Source organism: Vulpes vulpes, chromosome 5 (genome assembly GCF_048418805.1).
Source record: "Vulpes vulpes isolate BD-2025 chromosome 5, VulVul3, whole genome shotgun sequence".
In the NCBI taxonomy this organism is placed as follows: Eukaryota; Metazoa; Chordata; class Mammalia; order Carnivora; family Canidae; genus Vulpes; species Vulpes vulpes.
This window is the reverse complement of record NC_132784.1, coordinates 104,215,680-104,240,101: the sequence shown is the minus strand read 5'-3', so window position 1 is coordinate 104,240,101 and position 24,422 is coordinate 104,215,680. Positions and strand designations below refer to the sequence as shown.

The window sequence follows — 24,422 nt, the reverse complement described above, 5'->3', positions numbered from 1 at the left end:
TTTAGCATTGTACTGAGAACATACTAAACATTCACAAATGATACCCCTGGCTTTATTTTCGTTATTAGTTTCAAGAGAAGTTTGGAAAAGGTTTTGAACAATAGCAGCATCAAATACATGAGAAAATCCACAAGGCTAGGACTCTGAAGGGACCAACATTCACAAGACCATTCACTTGGTCTTCTAAGTGCCCAAGACCTACTTTCTTTGTTGGTGTATCAAAATAACACATATCCATTTGTAGACTTACCCCATTACTTGTTCTGGAACTTACTATTTCTGAAGAGACCAGGAAATGAAAAGGTGAAGCCCTATTCAAGCAGAAAAATTTAGAATAAAAATAGACCCAGTCTTCTTGGTGGATTCAGTATAATCTTTGTGACCCTAATTCTCTTATAATCACATCCATCTCTCTATATCTCTCAGTGTCCAGTCCATACATTTATATCTTAGGCACTTAGACAAGTGTCTTGCCTCTGAGCTCAACAGAACTTCTCCCTAATTAGCAAATGACATTTCCTGTCAAGCTTCATCTATGCCAAAGTTTCTGTAAATTTGCATTTCTGTTGATAGGACTGCCTTTTAGATCTCACGTAATCACTTATACTGATCAACCTGGAGTGACATGGGGCTTTTGTGATTTTGGACACAGTTTCAAACTTCATTATCCGCTCAGTGTACTCATTTCCAGATATTAATCCCTATAGTGCCCAGACTCAACTTGAATCTATAAGTCTTCTTTGACACTTATCGTTTTCCAAAGTTTGACTTTGAGTCCAACCAAATCCCGATTACGAGAGTCAAATATATTTATGTTCTTCTATATTTTTTCAAAGATTTTATTTATTTATTCATGAGAGACACAGAGAGAGAGGCAGAGACATAGGCAGAGGGAGAAGCAGGCTCCCTGAGGGGAGCCCAATGAGGGACTCGATCCCAGGATCCCACAATCACAACCTGAGCCAAAGGCAGATGCTCAACTGCTGAGACACCCAGGTAACTCATTTGTTATTCTATATTTTTAATAACCATGTTACTTTATAGTCATCTTGCATTTTAAAATTTTTCTCAAAGCTTAAATAATAATGAAATTATGTTTTAAATTCCCAGGATTTTCTCATACATTTAAGAAATATACCTCCCAAGTACAGACAGACCATCACAGTATAAATATTACCATCTGGAGTATAGCATATATAACCTTAAATCTCCCTAATGATGTATGTACCTTTAATATTATCAAGTCATATAGAGGAAATATGGTTCAGTTCAATAAGACCACAACATTAAAAATCCCATTCTGTGAAAAAATGAATGGAAAGAAGAAAAGAAAGACAGAAAGGAAGTGAGGCAAGAAACCAAAGGAAGCTGAGCGACAAGGTGGGATGAAATGATGGGCTGAGGAAGAATGGGAAGGAAGGGAAGAAAAAGAAGGAAAGAAAGAAAGAGAAGAGAAAATGGTGTGGAGTGGAGAGAGGAAGACCAGGGATAGGAATGAAGGAGACAGGGAATTCAGGAAAGAGAAAATGAATAAAGGGAAGAGAGAAAAAGGAAGAAAGAAGGGAGTAGAAAAGGAAAAGAAAATTAGCAAGGATCATTACATTGTGGTAGGCTAGACAAAGGCCATTTATGAGTGTGTATGTGTATGTATACACACATGTATGTATATATATATATGCAAATATGTGCGTATGTATACACATATACATATATAAATACTTCCATATACATGTATATTCTATATATATTAACATATATATCATTATATGAATATATGTATGTTTTCTTTGTGTCTTCATATATATACTATTGTGGTATAATAAGAAATACATATCTTATGGCTTTTGTCACTGATTTCTGGTATAGAGAGCTCCTAAAATGCTTGGAATTTCCTAAGTGATGGGATGCCTTTGTTATTGATAACAAGGTTACACCTGAAATTATGCTAATGAGGTGATTTAGGTTGGGCTCCTAGTAACCTCTTGATGAAACTGGTCACCAGAAAGACCAAAGAATTAGAAGGTTGACATTTCCAGTCCCACTTCTGATCTCCAGGGAAAGGTAATGGAGTTCAAGACTGAGCTTTATAAAACTCTTACACAAGGAGATTTGATGAGCCTCTCAACTAGTGCACACATCTATATGCTGGGAGAGTGGCGCAACCTAACTCCACAGGAAGAGAAGCCTGTGCACCTTGGACCCTTTCAGACTGCACTCTGTGTTCTTCTTCACCTTTATTTGCATCCCTTGTAATGAAGCAGTAAATGTAAATAAAATGTCTTCCCTACTTCTGTGAACCGTTCTAGCAAATTATCAAACCTTAGGATGGGGTCATGAGACTCCTCAATTTATAGCCAGTCGGTAAGAAGTACAGGAGACCCAGAAATTGCTACTGATGTGTGAAGTGAAAAACAGTTTTGTGGGGTTAAGCCCTTAAGCTACAAAGTCTGCATAAACTCCTAGTAGTTGGTGTTAGAACTGGCTTGAATTGTCGGACACCAAATGGTATTCAGAGAATCAGAGAATTAGTTGTTGGTGTTGGAAAACACCTCACATATATCTTTTTTCCCCACATATATTTATATATTTATTATATTTAATTACTATATTTATTATATAAATATTTATTCATACATCTTCCATGTAAATATATAACCATTTTTACATATATATTATATACATATGAAAATTTCCACTTATATTATTCACATATATCTTATATATAGTCATATGAGTATATTATTATCTTTCACATGCATTCTGTAAATACTGAATACATACATGTATAAATAGAATGCTATGGGAGGGAAGACAGGTAAAGTACTAAAAGAGTTGTATTGAGAAAAGTACATTAATAGAGATGAAGAGTGAATACGAACTAGTATAAAATAAGCCATATTATAAAAGTATAAAAAAGCAAAGCAGTAAAGTTAATATGAAATATCAGTGTTATAAAACACATAAAATCATATTAAATGTATACAGTTAACACTGAGATTATACAGTGTAGCAGTTTGGTTCCGATGACTTCTAGAGTGTTTCCAACTCAGAAATATTTATATGCCTGTATCTTATCAATACCATATCATTTTTCCCATTTCCTAAGAAGTTGCATTCAGAAGTACTCTATGAATTCTATGTATTACAAAGAGCCATCTCATTGACCCTAGCATAAAATATGGATTATTAAATATTCAAATATACTATGATTAGCAATCATTGGACACTTAATACACAAGCAATACTAGATACTAGAATTATCTTCTTTATAGAATAGTAAATTGAATTGCTTATTCTGATGGTATCATGTAAAATCATTTCTTGCATCAACTGAAATAGTAATATGCATAATTCAAATGGTAAAATTTTAGTTACTATTTTAAGTGCCTTTATTAGAATATTGGCATAACCTACATTTTGAAAAGAATAGTGAAAACACTCTGTAGATATGTCCCAAAATAAACTGAAATTTTTCCAATTATCTCTTTTTTGCCCCCTTGCTCAACTCTCCCCTCCCTAACACTTTATTTCAGAAAGAGGGAGGACTTTCAGCTTCTATGTTTTTTTGGATAGATTTTTTTTTTTTTTTTTTTTTACAGATCTATCTATAATAAGAGTATAAGCCATCAGTTAATAGTATTTTTTTAAAAAATAGTATCAGTTATAAAGTTAGTAGCTTTAAGAGAGCAAAAAAATGCACAAATAAAGGGAATAAAAGACCCACTTAGAGAAAGTGAATATATAACATTACAAATAATTACAGCAAGGTGGGAAATTACTTTATGGCATAGAGAGGTTGTCTTCTTGCAAGTTGATGAAATAGCTGGGGGTGTGAGAAGCCATCTCTAGGATGGCCTCCAATGATTCCACTTTCTGGGATTCAAGTCCTTGTGTGGACTGGACTTACTCACTTCTAAAAAATAAAATATGGTAGAAGTAATGGGAGGTCACATGTGACATAAGGTCATAAAAAGGCTATGGCTTCTGTTTTGAGAACTCTCTGGTAGATCTCTCCCCTGAGGGAAGCCAGCGGCCAGTGGAGCAGCTCTATAGAGAGGCCAATGAGAGGAGGGGCTGAGGTATGAAAATAAGCAACCATATGAATGACCTCAGGAGAGGATCTTCTCTTCCTCTTGCTCTTCGCTACAGCTCAATTTTAACATGAAATCACAGCCTTGCCTGGCACCTTGACTGCAACTTCATGCCAGATCTTGAGTTAGAGGCACTTACCTAAGCTGTAACTACAGCACTGACCCACAGAAACTGTGAGATAAGAAACATGTGTTGGTTTAAGTCATCAAGTTTTGAAGTCATTTATTACATAATAAAAGATATACAGAGGAAAGCCTAGGGAACTACTAGGTGGGAGTTCTGAGAATCTGGCCATGTGAACCAAAATCAACCCAAATGTAGGTTCATGAGCCCTGGTGGCAGTTGTCTATTCCAGATTAAATATGGATGGGGATGATAGGACTGTTCCTCTTTGGGGCTTTCAGGACAGTGACCATCATCACCCAACAAACACATCCCACTCCACCTTAGGAAGCCATTTGTCAATCTAGCTCTATAGCAATCTACAGGGAAGAGGGTTTTTTGTTTTTTGTTTTGTTTTGTTTTGTCTCTGTCTGAGTTTTGCATTGTTTTGGATCCTCTATAATTTTCTCAACTTACACTTTTAAATTACACTTACAATTGTATATAAAATATGAGTCATCAGATGAGAAGTTAAAGTTGATAATACGTCATATTTTTCTAGCAACACGTTGTAACAAGTACCATTATAACAATGTTTTTAAAGAAAAAGGCTAGATCCTAGCCAAAAATCTTATGTGTTATTTGAAATAAAATTCAGTACGATAGAATTATTTGATTACTTCCCCCATATATATTTTAAAATACTTTGTATTTATTATTTACAATTCAATTCCATAAAAAAATTATTCTCTTTTCTTGTCACAAAGACGAAACAACAATAACTTTTTCTTTAAAAACAGCAAGAATATAATCAATGAGTACCTGACATCGTTTCCTATCAATGGGTGGGAGAATTTCCGAACGAGGAAAGGAACGGGCATTCGTACAAGCCAGCCAACTGCTAAGGCTGATGCAGCGCTTCTGCTTAACTTTGGGCCTGTGGCATGTTAAAGGCTTTGCTTTTTGTAACCTCAGCTCCCATGGATCAGGATCTTTTCTGAACGGCGAATTGTATATACCTGGAATCTAAAGAAAAAGAACATAATTTTTATCCTTAGCTTTCATATGAAATAAAAGGAAGATGAAGTTGTATCATAAAAATTTTCATATGTTTAAGGAGCATTTTTAAGTAGAACTCTAGTTTTTACCTGGAGGCTGGCTAGATTCATCTAAGATTATAAAATACTCACTTTGTCTACACTCCAGACCAACAATTTCAGAATCATTCATAGTTAAAGACTAAAGGTGTTAAAAACCCACTGAGCTATAGCTTCTACCTGGCATATATGGCATATTATATATATCTATATTTAAGAAAAAATAACAGAAGGGCCTTAAGTCATTCTTTGCCTTCTACCCATTAACTATGTATATGTATATTTAATCACACCCGTAACTCACACATTCACTCACACAAACTCAAATATGTGATGCTTGAACCAGTTTCAGGCACAAAATATGCACTCAATAAATACTTGATTGTTTTAATGATTATGCATTTTATAGCAGCTATTTTAAGTTCTTTACTTTAAAATAATAATCAAACTGGTATTTTATATTAGGTGCTGTATTTCTGTAGCGTCATATTACCCTTAGTGTTCTGTCATTGATCTTGTCACACACTGTATCAAAGGTCAACTCTGTTAGCACAGCACCTGTTATGCAACAGAGGTTCAATAGATGTATGTATAACAAATGTTAAATTCAAGTTTAGCAGATACTCATTTTCTGAAAATTCAATGGTATTTAGACACAAATGGCATAGAACCATATTTTGAGACTCTTGATATTTACAAATCCATTAGTCATAAGGAAAAATTTTAATTTTTTGCTTTTTAAAAAGATTTTAAAATGTATTTATTTGTGAGGGGGAGAAGGAGAAAGAGTAGCAGACTTCCCACTGAGCAGGGAGCTTAGGTGGGGCTCCATCCCAGGACCGTAGGATCATGACCTGAGTTAATAGCTGACCATTCACTGACTGAATACCCAGAGCCCCAGAGAAGTTATATTTTAAAGGATAGTATGACTTATTTGGTTTCTGTTTAGAAACTCTGTACTAATGTAAAGAATGTATCCATTAAACTCACATATTTTTTCTAAAATGTGACTTTCTCTTATTATATGCATAAATTTTTCTGGTCACTAGATTTATTGATAGAATCAGTAGTTCCAAAGTATTATGATTACTTAAGATTGTTGTCTTTGAAAAACTACCTTAGAATATTTTATATTTCCAGCCTAATTTTTCAATTAAGTATTAACCTTTATCTAATACCAATGGAGGCTAGATTCAGTGTCCTATCCCTAATGCTACAATAATAGCCTGGGAACAACTCTGTCACAAGCAGCTGAAGTACAGGGCCTCTGTTTTAGGTATTTTTGTATCTGCTTGGCCTTGTGAGAACTCAGCACAAAATAGACACTCAAAAACAATGTACTCAGAAGAAGGGCCTATGAAGCCTCTATTTTACTCTTGTTTTCCAAAGCCACATCAAGATCTCAGTAAAATGTTGGAGGTTTATTTCAAAATCTTACCAACTTCTTTCAAAGAATTATAGATTATACCCTTATTATCTTTCTTCTTATCTTTCTTAATGTATCAGTTTTGCTGTGCTTTCAAACACACTGTGATCTAGAACTAAATTATCAAAGACCCACTTGACTCACCTCCAACTCAACTGTTCCTGTGTTAAAGCTGAATTTTACTAGATTAAACAAAGACAATGTAAATATACTTAGATATCTTAAAAAAAATTTGTGAACTAGGTTTTCTTTGGGTTATTTTTCCCTATATAATTTATAAATTTTTTTTTTAATTTTTATTTATTTATGATAGTCACAGAGAGAGAGAGAGAGGGGCAGAGACACAGGCAGAGGGAGAAGCAGGCTCCATGCACTGGGAGCCTGATGTGGGATTCGATCCCGGGTCTCCAGGATCGCGCCCTGGGCCAAAGGCAGGCGCCAAACCGCTGCGCCACCCAGGGATCCCTTCCTATATAATTTATACAAAAAAAAGATGCTGAAACATTACAGGCAATTGTATAAGCCATATTTAATGTCATGCTAACACTCTTTTACTATTATACTAAATATCAAATAAGGTAGATTCATAAACAGTTTATATGATGTTAATAAAAGACAGTATGGACGCATATATTTAAAATAGTTTTTAGTATAATTTTTTAGTGGATGATAATTTTTAAGACAATTTTTAGGGCAAATTTCTCTGATGAAAATCTATCAACTGTAATGAGAAGAAAACCAATAAGTATTACATCAAAAGACTATTTTGACATAAATAAAACAAAATCTCCATAGTCTATGAAAAAGATAAGAGAATGCCATTCTATTTAGTGATGATCTAGCTGACTTAAGTCTGCTAATAATTTCCACAATCTTGCAGATTAAAATAGTAAAATACATATAATTTAACTAGATTATAATTTATCAGTTAAAAATATCTATCTACTTGAATAAGTGCTACCAGCCATTAACTTTACCCCATTAGAAATCTTCTTTGGTCTCCTTCCACATTTGCATGCACATGTATACATAGGCTAGATGGGAAATGCAAATAGATCAGTAGACATGATAGCTTTCTTAAATTATATTTTGCAACCTATATGGAGACCTCCTCATGTGTATTCTCTTTGCAATTTAAATCAAATATAGGTAGAAAATATATTTTAATTGAATTTAAAATGTATCATTTAAAATCTTCAAGGTGTCGGTTATTTTAGAAATTAATTTAATACATTTGCTAACTTAGCGTCAATGAAAACAGTCCAGCCCTCCCTCCATCCCTACCGCAAGCAAATACCCTACTTATTTATATTGATATAGAATGCATTTACTATTGCTTCTTTAAGTAAATAAAACCACCTTAACTTACTATTGTCTCAATCGCTACATTTCATAATTTGTAAGCCACTTGTGAATAATGGTTTGTTGTCGATTTTTAAAAATATTACTATGAGTCACAAAAGACAAAGTTAATCCTAAGGGACCATGACATATTTTTCAGTTTTCACATTTTTCACAACTTAGAAGGGCTACTGCCAAGCTAGCTTTTGGGACTTCATTTTCTGCAATAATTTTCTAGAGTGACCAACACTATGGGGAAATCTGTGCTAACTGTTTAAAAAAAAAAAAAGCCTACAACTGAGTTATTTGCAGTACTGTCATGCTAACATTCAACTCAATAAGACCCAAGAAATCTCGGGAGAGGACTCTGCTAATAGCTTCTTACTGACCTCCTTGCATCAGGCTGGGTTGCTGACTGGTGGCCCAGTGGTGAATACGGCAAATGAGGTGTGAAAGCACTGATTTTTTTTAAAGGCTATGATTCTGACTCGTCAAAAGGAGAAAAAAAAAAGGCAATGAGTTATATAATAGATATATATTTTTCTTGAATTCCCCCCTTCAGACCTTCCATCATGGGAACTTAAGCATGACCTGGAATATTAATTATGTCAGGTTGAGCAACGAGCAAATGTACCATTTGTTACCCAGTCACCCTTAGCATTACATTAATATTTTGAACCATTCCATATTTCTAACAATCTATCAGTTGCTCTTTTCTTCTCAGGTTTTATTCTTTAGACTTAAAAGTATTGTAGGGGAAAGTATTTTACAAACGCAATTGGTTTCAAAACAAATGGATGGTGGATCTGGAGCATCTACTGTTTTATTTCAGGGAGAATGTTTTTATGATTGTTTTTCAGGGCGAATTTTCACTCAGACACAGACCTTCATTTTGTAACTGCCTGGGGGAAGCTATATTCTAATTCTCCCCTCTTCTCTTTGTTATTGAGGCTTACTTTTAAAACAAGTTGCCATAAAATAGAAATAATTTAAAACATGATTTTGTACACCTGTAATTCCCAAAGGACAATGGTTAGTCTTTCAATTTCATATTTTACCATATGAGAAATAATAATCTCTCATAATTTGAAAGTAATGGCTCACTCAGGAATGAAGAACTAGAAAGTACATGGGATAGGTGGGAGAGTTCAAGTTTTACCTTTGCAAACGACAATAACACAGCAAACAGGAGTTGCTGATTGCCACACAAAGGAACAAAATCGGAAAGTATTTTCTTGCACCAGGATTCAGAATTTGTGAATACTAGGAGAGATACACAGTTTTAAGGAATGGAGAGTGCTGATTAAAGTATGTTCAGGATCTAAGCTCTAATCAAAATTATTTTTAAAATTAGACACTAAGCCAGAACAGAAGAGCAGTAAAGAACTCTACTAACGAGGAAAGTCAAAGTGGGCCAGAGAACTGTGAATGAAGTATTTGTGAGGGTAGGTTCTGCTGAATCAACACTGACCAACACACTTCATCATAATTATCAGGACATACTAGTGCCAGGGGATTTATAAAAATCCCACTCAGCAAATAATTGCCCTGCTGTTAGGAGATAGTCAGAGTGTTAACACACTGTCACAGTCCAGTGTTTAGTAAGATATTCTACATTCAATTACTCTTGCTGAGAACTAAAAGGAAACATGGCCATTTCTCACTACAGCAGTTATGCTTCCACATGCATTTCAGACAACAGTCATGTTAACCCTCAGATATAGTACCCCAGAAGGAATAAGAATTTCATGCAAACATTTGGGATTCACAAGGAAACTATTTGGTATAAAACTTATCTATATAAAGCAAGATTTAAAAAGGAAAAAAAAAACTATTACCAACTACACATGCTTTTCTGTTACCTCAGTTAAGAAGTTGAATTTTTTAAATGTTTTGAGTCAAAGTATAGAGTGGGGTCATGTTAAATGGAGATCTCAGAGGCAGCTGGCTTCTTTAGTTTAACAAATGATTTTTACAATCATTTTGATATCCCAGTCATTATTATCATATCTTAAAATATTTTCATTAAATATGGTTTAAAACATTTCATTAAATATGATTTAAAACAATGAAATTTAAATAAAATACTATCATCTATATAGTAATTCAATTCAATTAATCATAGTAATTCAATTCAAGCATCTACTAACTTAGAAACACTTTACTGGATCTAAGGTGGGTACAGACAAATAAAAAGTGATCACTTCTACCAAGCCATTCTCAGTGGTTGGGGAGGGGAGGTTAGGAGAGTGATTTTGTGACTGACAATAACATAACAAGCCTGCAGGAAATAACCACTAATTATTATTATAAAGGAGGTTTACATCAGAGGCTGCAGTAAAGGTATATACATCTTTTAAAAACTCTCTGGAAAAAGTATCTGACTTTCTTCTGAAGGTAGCTATAGAATTTTGGCAATAAAAAGAGAAGAAAGGCATTCCAGGCTAGGGGAAGGGTAAAGATAAAGACAAATATATTTGTAGGAAAACACAGGGCAGTTGTTCAGTGAATATTACATTGGTCAGTTTAAACATGAGGCTATTGTCAGAGATGAGCTTATAAAGATAAATTGGGGCCAAACTCTAGAAGGATGCAAATTATACTTTAATCTGCATAAAATAGGAATCTATTGATTTTCATATTCTGCTTTAGAAGGTAAACTCAGGAAGAAGTCTGAAGTAGGCCCTACTTGGGCACAAAGCCTACAGAAACAACTCCATGAAAACACAGGTGAAAAACACAATTCAAAGAGACAGAACAAACATCAGAACCAGACTCAGATATGGCAGGCACATTGCAATTATCAGAACAGAAATTTAAAACAACTATGACTAATATGTTAACGGATCTAGTGGATAAAGTAGACAGCAGGCAAGAAGAGGTAGGCAATGAAAACAGAGACATGGAATTTTTTTTTTTTGAGACATGGAATTTCTAGGAAATAAAAAGAAATGTGAGGGAATCAAAAACATGATAATAGAAATAAAGATTGCTTTTGATGGATTTATTTGTAGACAGGATGTGGCTGATTAAAGAACCTCTGAATGTTCTTTAGAGAACAGAAACTTCCAAAATGGAAAGGCAAAGAAAAAAACATCTGATAAAAATAGAATAGGGGTGCCTGGGTGGTACAGTCGGTTAAACACCCAAATCTAGGTTTTTGGCTCAGGTCTTGATCTCACAGTGTGGGATCGAGCCCCAAGTTAGGCTCTGCACTCAGCATGTAGTCTGCTTGAAATTCTGCCTTCCTCTCCCTTTGCCCCTTCCATTCTAGTTCTCTCTCTCTCTCTCTTTTTTTTTTCTCTAAGATTTCATTTCTTTATTCATGAGAGGCAGAGAGAGAGAGGCAGAAACACAGGCAGAGGAAGAAGCAGGCTCCATGCAGGGAGCCTGATGTAGGACTTGATTCCAGGATCCCGTGATCAAGCCCTGGGCTGAAGGCAGGCGCTAAACTGCTGAGCCACCCGGGCTGCGCTCTATCTCTCTTTCTCAAATAAAAATACATAAATGTTAAAAATATATAACAGAATACCCAAGAAAGGCAGGACAACTACAAAAGGTATATATATTCATAATGGGAACACCCAGAAGAAGGAAGAGAGAAAGGAACAGAAGACATTTTTGAAGTAATAATGACTGAAGATTTCTCCCAAATTAATATCGGACACCAAACCATATATCCAGGAAGCCCAGAGAACACCAGGTAAAATAAATAACAAAAAACACACAAACATATACAGAGGCATATCATATTCAAACGTTAAAGAATCAAAGATAAGAAAATCCTGTGAGAGGCTGAGGTGACAAACACCTTACCTTTAGAGGAGCGAAGATAAGAATTTCATCTAACTCTTCCTCAGAAACCATGCAAGCAAGACAAGACGCTCAGAGTGAACCCTAATGTAAACTACAAACTTTGCGTAATAATGATATATGGGTGTAAAAAATATATGGCAACATCCTTACCAAATTTGTTATGAACCCAAAATTGCTCAAATTTTTAAAAGCCTATAAAAATAGTTAAGCACTTGCTTAGTATATAACACAACAATTCCATTCCTGGGAATCTATACCAGAGAGGTGAAAAAACATGGAACAGTGCATATCTCAATACCTGGCTCGGAATAGACAATCAATCTATGCTTTTGTGAATAAGTGATATAGACCCAAAGTCTGCAAAGGAGGTGAAGACTGCTTACTGAAAGGTAAGAAGAAAGAACAGTGGAAAAAGAAGAATGACATGGACAGGGAGCATTCTAAGGAAACAGAATCTGAAGAACATAGAGAATGTGGACTTACAAAAAAACTTGGGCTTAAAAAAAAAAAAAAAAAAAAACCTTGGGCTTAGAACCCCAGCAGAGAAGGTAGAAAGAGGAGCAGTTACGCAGGAATATTACTACCTGTTTTGGAGTTAGAATTGAGCTTCCCAAAATTCCAGGTTGAAAGGTCCAGTGTATAGTTGTAATATAGTAGGTCTGGAACTTGGGAAAGCGGTCACAGTTAACGACTGGAGTGTTTTCTGAATAAAAATAGCAGAAGGTCTGAAAATGGATGGGGTCACGGAAGGATAGCATGTAGGGAATTCAGGGGAACAGTCTTAGGAGTGTGTACATATAAAAAAATAAGTGGGAGAAGAGAAGCCCATGAAGGACACTCAAAAGAGCAAACAGTGAGGGAGGAGAGGCAGCACACAAGGGAGAAGATGGTTTCATGAGAGAGGTCAGCAGTGTCAGAAGCTCAGGAAAGGTGGAACAGCATGAGGACAAAGAATGCACAACTGGCATGGTAATTAGAAGGTGACAGGTGACCTCCACAGAAGCAAATTGTGTTCTTGTGGCACAAATCACATCATAATTCACTGAATGTGAGGAAAGAAAAAGAAGTGGAGACTGATTCGAGTCTTCTAAAATATAGCAATATTATGATGAGTCAGAGAATCTTGGGACCCAAAGAACATTTCTCCCCCTCAGTCAAGGTTTCCCTTTAACTATATTGTATTTTGAAAGAGTATCTGAGAGAAGATTCCACGTAAAAGACTTTTTGGGAAATCTTCCCCCACTAAACCTTTCCTATATCTTTTTCTCTGTAAATGTCAAGTCACTATTCTTCTGATCCCTACAAGGACTGGATGAAAGTTACTTATGTTCTTAGGAAATCTTTCTAGGCCTGTTCCTTTCCCTAACACTTAGCAACCCCTCTACCACTCCTCCCAATACAGCTTGATTTACCTACCCCCCTCCTCTATCTGCTACCTTGGCACTCTCTCCAGATTTGGCCTGGATTCCTGATTTTCCATTTGAGTTATATTGTTGACAGCTTATAAACAATTATTACTTTATAAATGAGCATTGATATGTATATATACCCATACTGAGAACAGACCATTCTGTGGGGTTAGGATGGTTGGTATTTGGACAATATGAATGAAGAGAGGGATGTTATCTGGTGTGTATGGTGAGTGAAGGTGTTCCCAGAAAACAGGAAGATGTTCAAAGGAACAAAAACCTTAAAGAACTTTGATATTAAAGAACTATAAATAGTCCTATATAATATCACAGTAAAGACACACACTGAACACTATTGAATAAATATTGAAGAAGACTGAGAAGAAATGACCAAATAATAGAAGAAAAGGCTGACCATTGTGTCACCAAGGCCAAAGGAAGTTCCAACACCACAGGTGTGATGAGCAATGTGCAAATCTCCCAGAGTCCTGTGGATTTATAGTTAGGAGATTCCTGGAGGACCTTAGCAAGAGTTATTCTGAATAGAGCAGTGAGAGTGGACACCCAGTTAGTTTCACAGTGATTTGACAACTCCCTATTGCGATGCCTCTAACACACAATTTCTACACATTCTGGCTTATTATACATACTAATGAAGTCTGAATGATCTAAGAAAATAGTAAGGCATGTTTTTATGACCATCACCCACCCCAAATCTTCCATTATATACCACTCCCCTCCCCCACTGGAAACCTACTATTTTCTCTTGCTCAGTTCTTCCACAGATGATTTAATTTGAAAATGATTTCATGGTTTGGGGTTCAAAGATGACTCTCAAGACAATTAATTGTTCAAAGAAAAACACTTAGCATCTCAGAAACAGGCAACAGAATTGAAAATTTTCTTTTGTTAAAGAAAATGTACCAACAGAATGGAGCACTTGTCAAACTTTATTCCCAATGTTATCCGGGGCCCTGCAAGAAACTGATTTCCCAAGAGTCTTTGAAGAAAGATTTCTTAAGCAAACAGGAGGAAGCCATTTTAAGTTTTATCAAAGTATAGGATTGACTGCCTCATGGGGAAATGCTCTGCTGCTTTAATCTGGTTGGCTGCAATCTTTTGACCAGATCTCAAAGACCACCTCGTTTTTAGACTACTGTGCTTTCACACAGTCTTGTTCTGTAGACCTGTGGCTTCCTGTATGAAAATTATTAATTAGTACCTATTAGGTACAGATTATACCTGCCACTTGGTGATAATTGAGCAGAGTCTTTAGTATTTTTGTACTTTTTGGTGTTATCCTTCAATAAAAATTTTATTTTATCTTATTTAGGTTATCTTTTGCCTTCTTAATTTTATTTTTACCTCCTTGGTGGTAGGGAGCCCAGAAAATTTCACTGTTTCACAACCCTATTATCTTTTATCTCAACTCAAATGTAAGCCACTCTGGTGGTAACACAATTTGGCCACAAACATAATTAGAAGGAATGTAATTTAATTGAAGAAAGTTGACCAACATAATATTTTGAAAAAAAAACTGATCTGATCTAAAATGAGTAATAGTCTTGTCTCTGGCTTTTTCAGTATACTACTGGGTTATTTCACAAGTTTTAGAGATTTTAAGACTTTATTTATTTACGAGAGAGAGAGAGAGAGAGAGAGAGAGAGAGAGGCTGAGGGAGAAGCAGGCTCCATGCAGGGAGCCTGATGTGGGACTCGATCCCAGGTCTCCAGGATCATGCCCGGGATCAAAGGCGGTGCCATACCACTGAGCCATCTGGGCTGCCCTTTTTCACAAGTTTTTATGTGAGCTTTTTTTTTTTTTTTTTTCCATTTCATTCCTCATTTCAAAAATATGAGAAAATAATCCCTCTCTTGTACTTTTTAATCCATTAATTCACTTTCAGTCCAATATATATTGTGCAAATGAAAATAAAGAATCGACACAGCAACTTAAATTTCTCTACCAATAAGAGATAATTGGATTAAAGAACTATTTATCTATTTGCTTTTTTTGTCAAATTGCTCATGACCAAATAATTGTCTGCCAAATTAATCCCAGCTTTCCTTTATATTGTCTATATAAAGACAATGTCTATACCCATCCTCAACTACACTGCTTCTTTCCCTCAATACATCTGATCCCTGGCCCATAATCCTTTCAACCTTGCCCTGTGGAACGTTCCTACCATCTAAGCTAAACAACTTTTCTTTGCCCAAAAACTTTTCAATAAATATATTCTCTACCTTATTTATTTACTTACTTATTTTATATAATTGAAGCTTCCTTCACCTCTAGAACCACTTCCCTTGCAGATTTACTGAACAAAGCGTTTTAGTACTCCCTGTATCACAGTGACTAAAGAGAGATTTGCATTTTCTTAGTTACCGAATGTCATTCTCAAACCAGTACTCCTTGATCTTCTTGCAATCTAAATATGCAAACTTCGTTGCTCCTTGTGATTATCATACATACTCATATGATATGATCTGTATCATATCATACTCGCTGGTCATTTACCCATATTCATGATAGCCTTTGGCACTTAGTTCAGTCTTCCTTTCTACTATGTGCTCTAGGATAACATCTGGGCGATTTCATGTATAGGTAGGTAGCCCTTCTCTACAGTTTAGCCTCATAGTTCTTTAACTCCTTTAACTTCACTGACCCTCACCTTTACACATTACTAGTTAGAGCAAGAGAGAATGACAAAAACATTATATTCTTATAGATATCTCTTCATCTCAAATCACATAATTACAAAATGATGTGTATCCAATGTGTTGAATAGGATGTCTGTGGTTTCAGATTTTCAGCTGATACCTCAAAAAATGAAAATGCTTTTTAAAAGATTGATGGATTTATTTGGGGTGGGGTGGGGGGAGGGGGAAGAGGGAGAGAGAGAGAAACAATCTCAAGCAGACTCCTCCCTGAGCATGGAGTCCCACTCAGGGCCCAATCTCATGATCCTAAGATCTTGACCTGAGACGAAATCAAGATCAGACATTCAAATGACTGAGCCACCCAGGTGCCTCAAGATGAAAATACTTAATAGGTAATATAAGTACTCACCCTTCTTCCTCTGTTCATGGCTCTTTTTCCAAGAAGACAAACACATTGCCCGAAAGCTATCCAGAAGTGCCCATGAGGGCTTGCTTGCCTTCCTGTGAGAGGGCCCTGCATCTTAGACTTATGCTTCCCACCTCCTGATGCTTAAAGGAACTGATAAGCTAATTCACACAGAAAACATCAAAAGCTAATAATGCTGAATATATTATCTAGTAATTATCTTTAAATAAATAGAAATTTAAAGATATGATTTCAACCATTATCCAGGAAAATAATGTGGAGCTAGGACCTTTCTCAGCCCTCTTTAAGCCATACCTTAAAGAAACCAAAGCATGGTTTTGAAGATAGCCAGATCTTAGTTTGAATTTCATCTTCAAACTATCTAGTTATGTAATTTGTTTTAACCTGGGACATTAAAGAATTAAAAAACATGTTAGTTTCCCCTTTGCCTTTTCTTTGAATATAAGATTTCCCCTTTAAAAATCATACAGAATATATTTCACCAAATACAGGTGTCAGTTACTAAAAATTATTACATCTGTCAATATGATTGTTTTATTTATATTTTATATTTAATTCAGAGAAGAAATAGTGAATAATTGGGGCTGAAATAAAAGCTGTTTTTCTTGTTCTGAATATGAAAGTACTATAAATCCTAAGTAGGACATGCATTAGAAATATGACTTTGATATTAGAAATTGGGATATTAAAGTCACACGGTTGCTCTCCTTTGTGAACTCACCTATGTTAAAGGGAAGTAGATATAATCATAATACCAATGGTAAAAATTGTATAAAGAAATGGAGGAGGGATGTCTGGGTGGCTCAGTGGTTGAGTGTCTACCTTTGGCTCAGAGTGTGATCCTAAGGTCCTGGGATTGAGTCTTGAATTGGGTTACCTACAGGGAGCTTGCTTCTCCCTCTGCCTGCTTCTCACTCTGTGTCTCTTATGAATAAATAAATAAAATCTTAAAAAAGACATGGAGGAAAAAAAGCAACAACCATGCCTAGCAAGATCAGGGAAGGCTGAACCACAATTTTAGCATTCAGATAATTGTCAACAGAGAAGTTGATTTGGGCATGGATATATAAATATTTAGTTTTTTAAAGATTTTGTTTACTTATTCATGAGAGACAGAGACACACACACACACACACACACACACACACAGAGAGAGAGAGAGAGAGAAAGAGAGGCAGAGACACAGGCAGAGGGAGAAGCAGACTCCATGCAGGATGCCCAACGTGGGACTCGATCCCGGGTCTCCAGGATTACACCCTAGGCTGAAGGCGGTGCTAAACCGCTGAGCCACCCAAGCTTCCCATAAATATTTATATATTTTACCATGGATAATATATATATTATATATTTTGATATGGATAAACCAGGTAAAATAAACAATCATTATAATGATGTGAACTTAAGACTAATTCAAATGACCATAATTTAATGTATGCATATACAGCATAAGCATAAACAATAAATAAGAGTACAACAAAATTATATTATCTTAATGATTCACAATTTCAAAGATATATTAATACTGAAATTATACACAGATATATACATGTATTAATTTAAAAGAAGATGGAAAATAAAGCTGAATAAACTTAAGAGAAAAACTTGTAAATTCAACTCGTTAAAAGGACTAAAACTATACAGGAACATTTTACACTATATAAGCACTTTGAAAATGTAACTTTTGTCTAAACTAAGAACAATCATATCCTTTTGACAAGACTTTCCTTTTACTATTAGCAACAGCTACTGAGCCCTGCAGTTTATTTTAGGCCCAAGAGATATTAAGAGATTAACATTAAAGACAAATTCTGTCTCTATTCTCCTTTGTTCATAGCTTCCTTCCATTTTCTCATCTTTTATTTTACTGTCTTCTGTAATATTGTACAGGTAACATAACACATTCTTGGGTAAAATACCTCCAATTGTCAAAAGATATATAGCTAGAAATAGAAATATCAACTGACAAGAGTATTTAGCAGAAAACCTGCCACTTTATACTAAAATATTTAAAGTCCTGTTTCTCACACCAAAATGAAACTTTTTTTTTTTTTTTTTTTTTTTTTTTTAAGTAGGCTCCATGCCTACCTAGCATGGCTCCCAATGCAGGGCCCAAACTTACAATCCTGAGATCAAGACCTGAGCTGAGATCAAGAGTGAGACGATTAACCAACTGAGCAACCCCAGGTGCTCTGAAACTAATTTTTAATATATATTTTTAAATAAACAATTGCACTTCTTCTTTGCTTATGTTTCTTTTGTGACTGTAATACACATATAAAATATTGTACAAACCTTCTATGTCTTTTAAAATATTTGCCTACCTTATACTGCATAAAATCTCAAGGTCATAGACAATTTCTATAGTGTTGGACTATATCATAATTTACACTCAAAAGTTAAGAAATACTCATGTCTTGGGCAGGCTGACATGAGTGGTTTAGTGGCTCAGCGGTTTAGTGCCGCCTTTGGCCCAGGGTGTGATCCTGGAGACCCGGGATCAAGTCCCATGTGGGGCTCCCTGCATGGAGCCTGCTTCTCCCTCTGCCTGTGTCTCTGCCTCTCTTTCTCTCTGTGTCTCTCATGAATAAATAAATAAAAATCTTAAAAAAAAAAAAAAGGAAATACTCAGGTCCTTAGTAGTGACCTAAATGATCAAATAAGCTATGTTAGTCTATGTTTGAGTACCTTGATCACTGACTTAGTTAAGAGATCATTCTAAGATAACATTTGAAAGTATAAACTCTCTCCCTGTGTCCCTAGTTTTAATAAAAAGGAATAATGTTTTTGACTGTAAGGCACAAGGGCTGGGGAAGGAGATATGAAGAAGATTAGAGGAAGAAGAAGAAATAAAGAAAGAAGATAGATTAATCCAAAGATTGAGATTTTAAAATTTGGCTACCAGCTATTCAGTTGAAATAATTCTAACATTTTCCAATCCAAAAGAGTGTATTAAATATCAATTTAATGGAGTGAGCAGAGCTTATCTACATAAAGTTATTCTTCTGGACTTGCTGAAGAGCTAAGATAAACCATGAGCTGACCATCTCTACCTCTTTATTATTTATCCATTTATAACAGTATCTAATGTCTAACTGGTCTCATCCTAAAAGATTTCGGAAGTGTCTTAAAATTAGAAAAGTCGTCATAATAGTAGGAATAGATCTTCAAATCTATGAAACTATGATAGTCCCAACTATTTCATCAGATCTATTTAGAGCAATGGTATAACTTCCTTGAATTTCTAAGTTTTAGATTTCATTGTATTATAATTAGGGATAGAAAAGAACCACCAGAAACTCAGTCTTCTCTAATCAATGAAGAAGTTGAAAAAATTGATTACAATTAACATACCAATAACATTAATTTTATAAATACCAATAGAAATAGCATATACCAGTTAACCGTCAATTACCTTGTATTAAGTGTCCACATACAATACAATTTAAAATATGGCAAGCTAGAGGTAAGTCAAGAAACATGGAACATTAAGGTAGAAAATGGAAACTACTTTCATTATATTTTTTCTAATTGTTTTCCGACTTTTGAATTTTCTATTAAAGCTGTATTTGAAATTTCATACAAGCCTATATTTGTGTATTTGTATATATGTATATACACATATGCACAGATAACACATACATAAGTTATATATATAGGTTATTGTTTAATACCTGTGATACCTAATAAGAACTCTCTCCATCCCATAGCTAACCAATTAAAATTTTACTGGATGGAAATAATAGACCCTGATTTTGATGTCCAAAAATAAAACAGAATAGAGAACTAAAGAAAATCAGGTGCCTGGGGCAGCCTGGGTGACTCAGTGGTTTGGCGCCTGCTTTCAGCCCAGGGTGTGATCCTGGAGACCCGGGATGGAGTCCCACATCGGGCTCCCTGCATGGAGCCTGCTTCTCCCTCTGCCGGGTCTCTGCCTCTCTCTCTCTCTCTCTCTCTCTCTGTCTCTGTGTCTCTCATGAATAAATAAAATTAAAAAAAAAAAAAAAAGAAAAAAGAAAATCAGGTGCCTCAATTTTATAGATAGGACTAAGTGTCAAAGGTCTGAATGTTAGATTTCATATCTGATATGCAGATGACTATTCATATAAAATTGAATTAATTTAAAATAAATTAAAAGTTAATAAAAGTTAAAACTTCTTTGAGCAATGTTAACACAATGTAAAAATATAGTATAACAAGAGGTGAAGTAACAGTGAAATTGATTCAACTTAATCTCCGGGGCCCTAAATTTCACAGGCTCTTTTCATAACACAAGGAGGGCCCCTGACAATGTGTTCACATGATTATGTTTTTCTGTAAAACTTGTGAAAGTAAGACATGAGTTAATTCCACTGCCTCTCATACTGACTTACCCTCTATCATACTTGGGTTGGTTGGCACAAGAGTGGCTATGGGCATTTTGGAGACCAAGCTAGGAAAAAGCTAAGGTGAGTATATATTTGATTTAGGTTTGATTGGATATATTTATAGACCTTTTTTCCAGTTACTTCCAAGTATACTTAAAATTGTTTAGTAATCACAATGTAGGAATAACTTTCAGTAATATTCCTGAACCCACTGGGTAGACCCACCAGGCATCACAAATAAAGGTGCAGGACAAGAGGCTGTCTTGTAATACAAACATCTTAAACTGTCTGGCCCAGAAGTATGTGGCTAGTGGAAGAGAAGTGGGGTTTTCTCAAATGGAGAATTTGATACTTTCTCATTTCCTATACAAAACAGAATACATTTCCTTTCAAAAACATACTCAATAATGCAACATAAGCAAAAAGAAATGCATCATTTAACTTTCTTATATTAATTAAAAATTTAGATCAATGTTACTACAAAAAAGAGTGAATAACTTTCTCTTTTCACTCTAGAAAATATAACAAAATTATTGTTGAAGAAAGAGGTGATCAAAGAGTATGAAACCAAAATATGATGAACAAATACTATAGAGGTATCAAGCAGTCAATAAAACTACTATTATATTTAGATTTTGAGTTGTGGTGTTCTCAAATGTTAAAATTTGAAACATGCTTAAAATTTTTTGTTCATTAGAAAAAAATATTCATCTTCCTGTATTTTCAACTTTGTACAGTTTCTTCATGAAGGTAGATCCTCAAATTGTATAAGTGTCAGGCCCAAAAACACATGAATCTGCCCTGGTCATATGCACAGGAGAGGTTTACAGTGTGTTTAGCTAAAGACCAATTTTTAAAATAACATTTAAAATGTAGCATGCTGAATAAGAAAATATATATAAGAAAAGTAGCTAAGGCACTTTTCTACCTGAGTGGTCTCTCTGTAAATTAATTTTTATTTTATTTTTGCTTCCATCAGTATTTTTGCCTCCATTTCTTAGATGCACGGTGGATAAATGATGGCAAGAAGAAGAGTAGGGAAGGGACTTATTTGGGAACACAAGACTTTTTTTTTTTAACCACTTCACTTTATCTCTTCAAAGAGTACTGACAATGGACAATAATTTTATCTCTTTCATATATTACAGGATAATAAAAACTATAATGTTAAAGAGGGAGGAAATAAAATGTAAAAGTTAATAGCTAATTCATTCGCCACACTAGTTTAGTCCTTGGCCTTTTCTGAACAGAGAATGCCAATAGTAACAAATTATGTGATGGTTTTGTGATGTGGACAGTTCACTTGGGACCAAGAGCCAATGACCAAACTTGAGGACCTGCCTCTTAAACTATGGATCCAAAGATCGTAGGTCAGATCTTTATTCACTACATAGCCTTCTGGAAAGAATAAATCTGCCAAGTGTCCAGAGGAAAAATGAGTACCAAACAATAGCATTTCGATCACCAGAAAGATAATTGCTACTTTAAAGAATATTGTGGGGATAAATGTAATAAAAGTGCTTTGAGCTATTCACAGAAAGGCACCACAGAAATCTACATTTTGTTTGTTCTCTCTTGCTTCATTCACTCTTTTATATGCAGGCCCTAGTTTTTCTATTTATCCACAAACTTATTCAAATCAATGTTCCTTTTAAGTACTAAAACATTTCAGAGAAAGGTAACTCAATGAATTGAAGGTTACTCAAGGAGCAGTACTTACTCGGAATGTTAGTGTTTTCAAGGATAGCCATAAACTAGGATAAAGTCCCTTTCAGAGTTTATTTAGGTGAATCATGTGTAGCCCACCAGTGTAGACCACTGACTCAAATTTTCACTGTGCCTGCATTGTACTGAGGATGCCCAACAGCACAGAGTTTAAATCAACTAGTTATATAACCTTGAGCAAGTTGCTTCAACTTCCATACATGCTTTCTTTAATCTGTTAACAGAAAGAGCTAGAAAGGTAATCTCTAAAGATCCCATGCCTCTGTAGTATATTCCTATGAGGGGTCCTGTCCTCTGTTAGTGTGAGTTCCTATTTTTATATTTTTCTCCATAGCAACACACAAACTACTGGGAAGTTGGCAAAAACAAATATAACATCCTTCATGTAAGACTTATGATCTACTCCCACTCCCTACTTCTATAATTCTGTTTTACTTCTTTCCAACCTAAAGAAATGTGCCATAACCAGGGAGCAGATAATGTAAGAATTAAGAATTCATTGTTAAGAATGCCATGAGACGTAGGAAAGAAATAAGAGGAATCTAGAGTGACATAGTTAACTAGAAATACCTAATAGCAAGGATGCTAAGCAAATTGACAAAATTGCCAAGTTTTTCTTATATGTCTTTCTAATTTTCTTTATAGTGCCTTATAAGATCTACTTTTCTTCCCAGATATTCCATAGAGTCATAATATACCTTAGCATCTCTGGCTCCCTTCATTACCAATCTTATGCCCATTTTAGTCTTCATACTCCAGGCATTGCCTCAGGGCTCTCTCCCCTCCTCCTATAATAACATATTCACAGTTATTAATTTTCACAAAGCTATATTAATAAGAACACCTTAATAGTTGTCTCCTTTCTAAAAGTATTTTAAGTTAATAATGGAAAGAAATGTATCTTTAACAGTAAAATAATGACAAAATCAAAGTGTTATTGGAGCATATGTGAGATGTTGACTCTTTCTGGGGGGTGGGGAGGTAACAGAGAAGCTTCTGAGTTTCCAGAATATGACAAGCCACAAGAAGTCACCAATCTCATATAAAGAGACCCTTGTGATGAATGTTTCTAGGGTATAAAATCAGACTGTATCTGGATGCTCACCCCGAGGAAGGAAGGAAGGTAAGGCTAGATAGGCAAGGTAGAGTTAGTCTGGAGGACTTCAAATGTGTATGCTGAAAACTTTGGATTTTATCCCATGAACAACAGAGAATCTTCAGAAGACTTACTATATTTATTAATTTACAATTTTTTCACCTTACCTGAAATTTGTCTTATAAACATGCTATCCACATGGATATGGTATCTGTATCAAGGGTATCAGTTATTTTTATTATGTTACTTTCTTTTTAAATTAAGCTACTTTCCTTCTGCATATACATGTTTTGATATAACCTTGAAAAGAAAGTTGCTGAAACCATTTATTTCTCTCAAAAAATACAATAATTAAAGATAACATTTTATCAATCTTAATTGGAGTATGGGGTCTTTTTAAAGAATCTTAAATAGCTGAAAAGCATTACCTCAGTGTCCATATAAAAACTATCCATTAAAGAATAAAAACATCAAAAACTTATTATATAAATAATGACATGAAAATTATTTCCACAAAATGTGTACAAATTTTAATTAAATTTATAATTTTTAATTTTAATTTTTAACTTGAATATGTGTGAATTATCAAAAGCCATTGTTATTAAATAAAATACACATACTTGTAATATACTTGGTTATGAATATATTTTGTATCTATATGTATCTACCCTTTTTTATTAATACATTGAAATAAAAAACAGGGTTATAATTTTCACTGATCAGGAAACAATGTATATAATTCTATATAATAAACTATATTTCTAAACATTATTTATGATGTGGATTTTGAATCTTACATTTGTACCTGTAACTCTGCTGTTCTCTAGGAGGATCTGTAAAAATTCTGGCAACATTTTAGAGGC

At 34.7% G+C, this 24,422-nt stretch overlaps 1 protein-coding gene across 6 annotated transcripts in view; it reads right to left on the bottom strand.

Moving 5' to 3' along the window:
• SPATA17 (spermatogenesis associated 17) overlaps positions 1-24,422 on the bottom strand; it is a 206,338-nt gene that overhangs the window by 103,954 nt on the left and 77,962 nt on the right. For all 6 annotated transcript variants that reach the window (XR_012001794.1, XM_025991317.2, XM_072759548.1 and 3 more), the window contains exon 7: positions 5,017-5,220. Coding sequence is in view for 5 of the 6 variants with exons in the window: in XM_025991317.2 (XP_025847102.1) it covers positions 5,017-5,220 (204 nt within the window). In the remaining variant the exon portion in view is untranslated. The remainder of the gene's footprint in view (positions 1-5,016; positions 5,221-24,422) is intronic.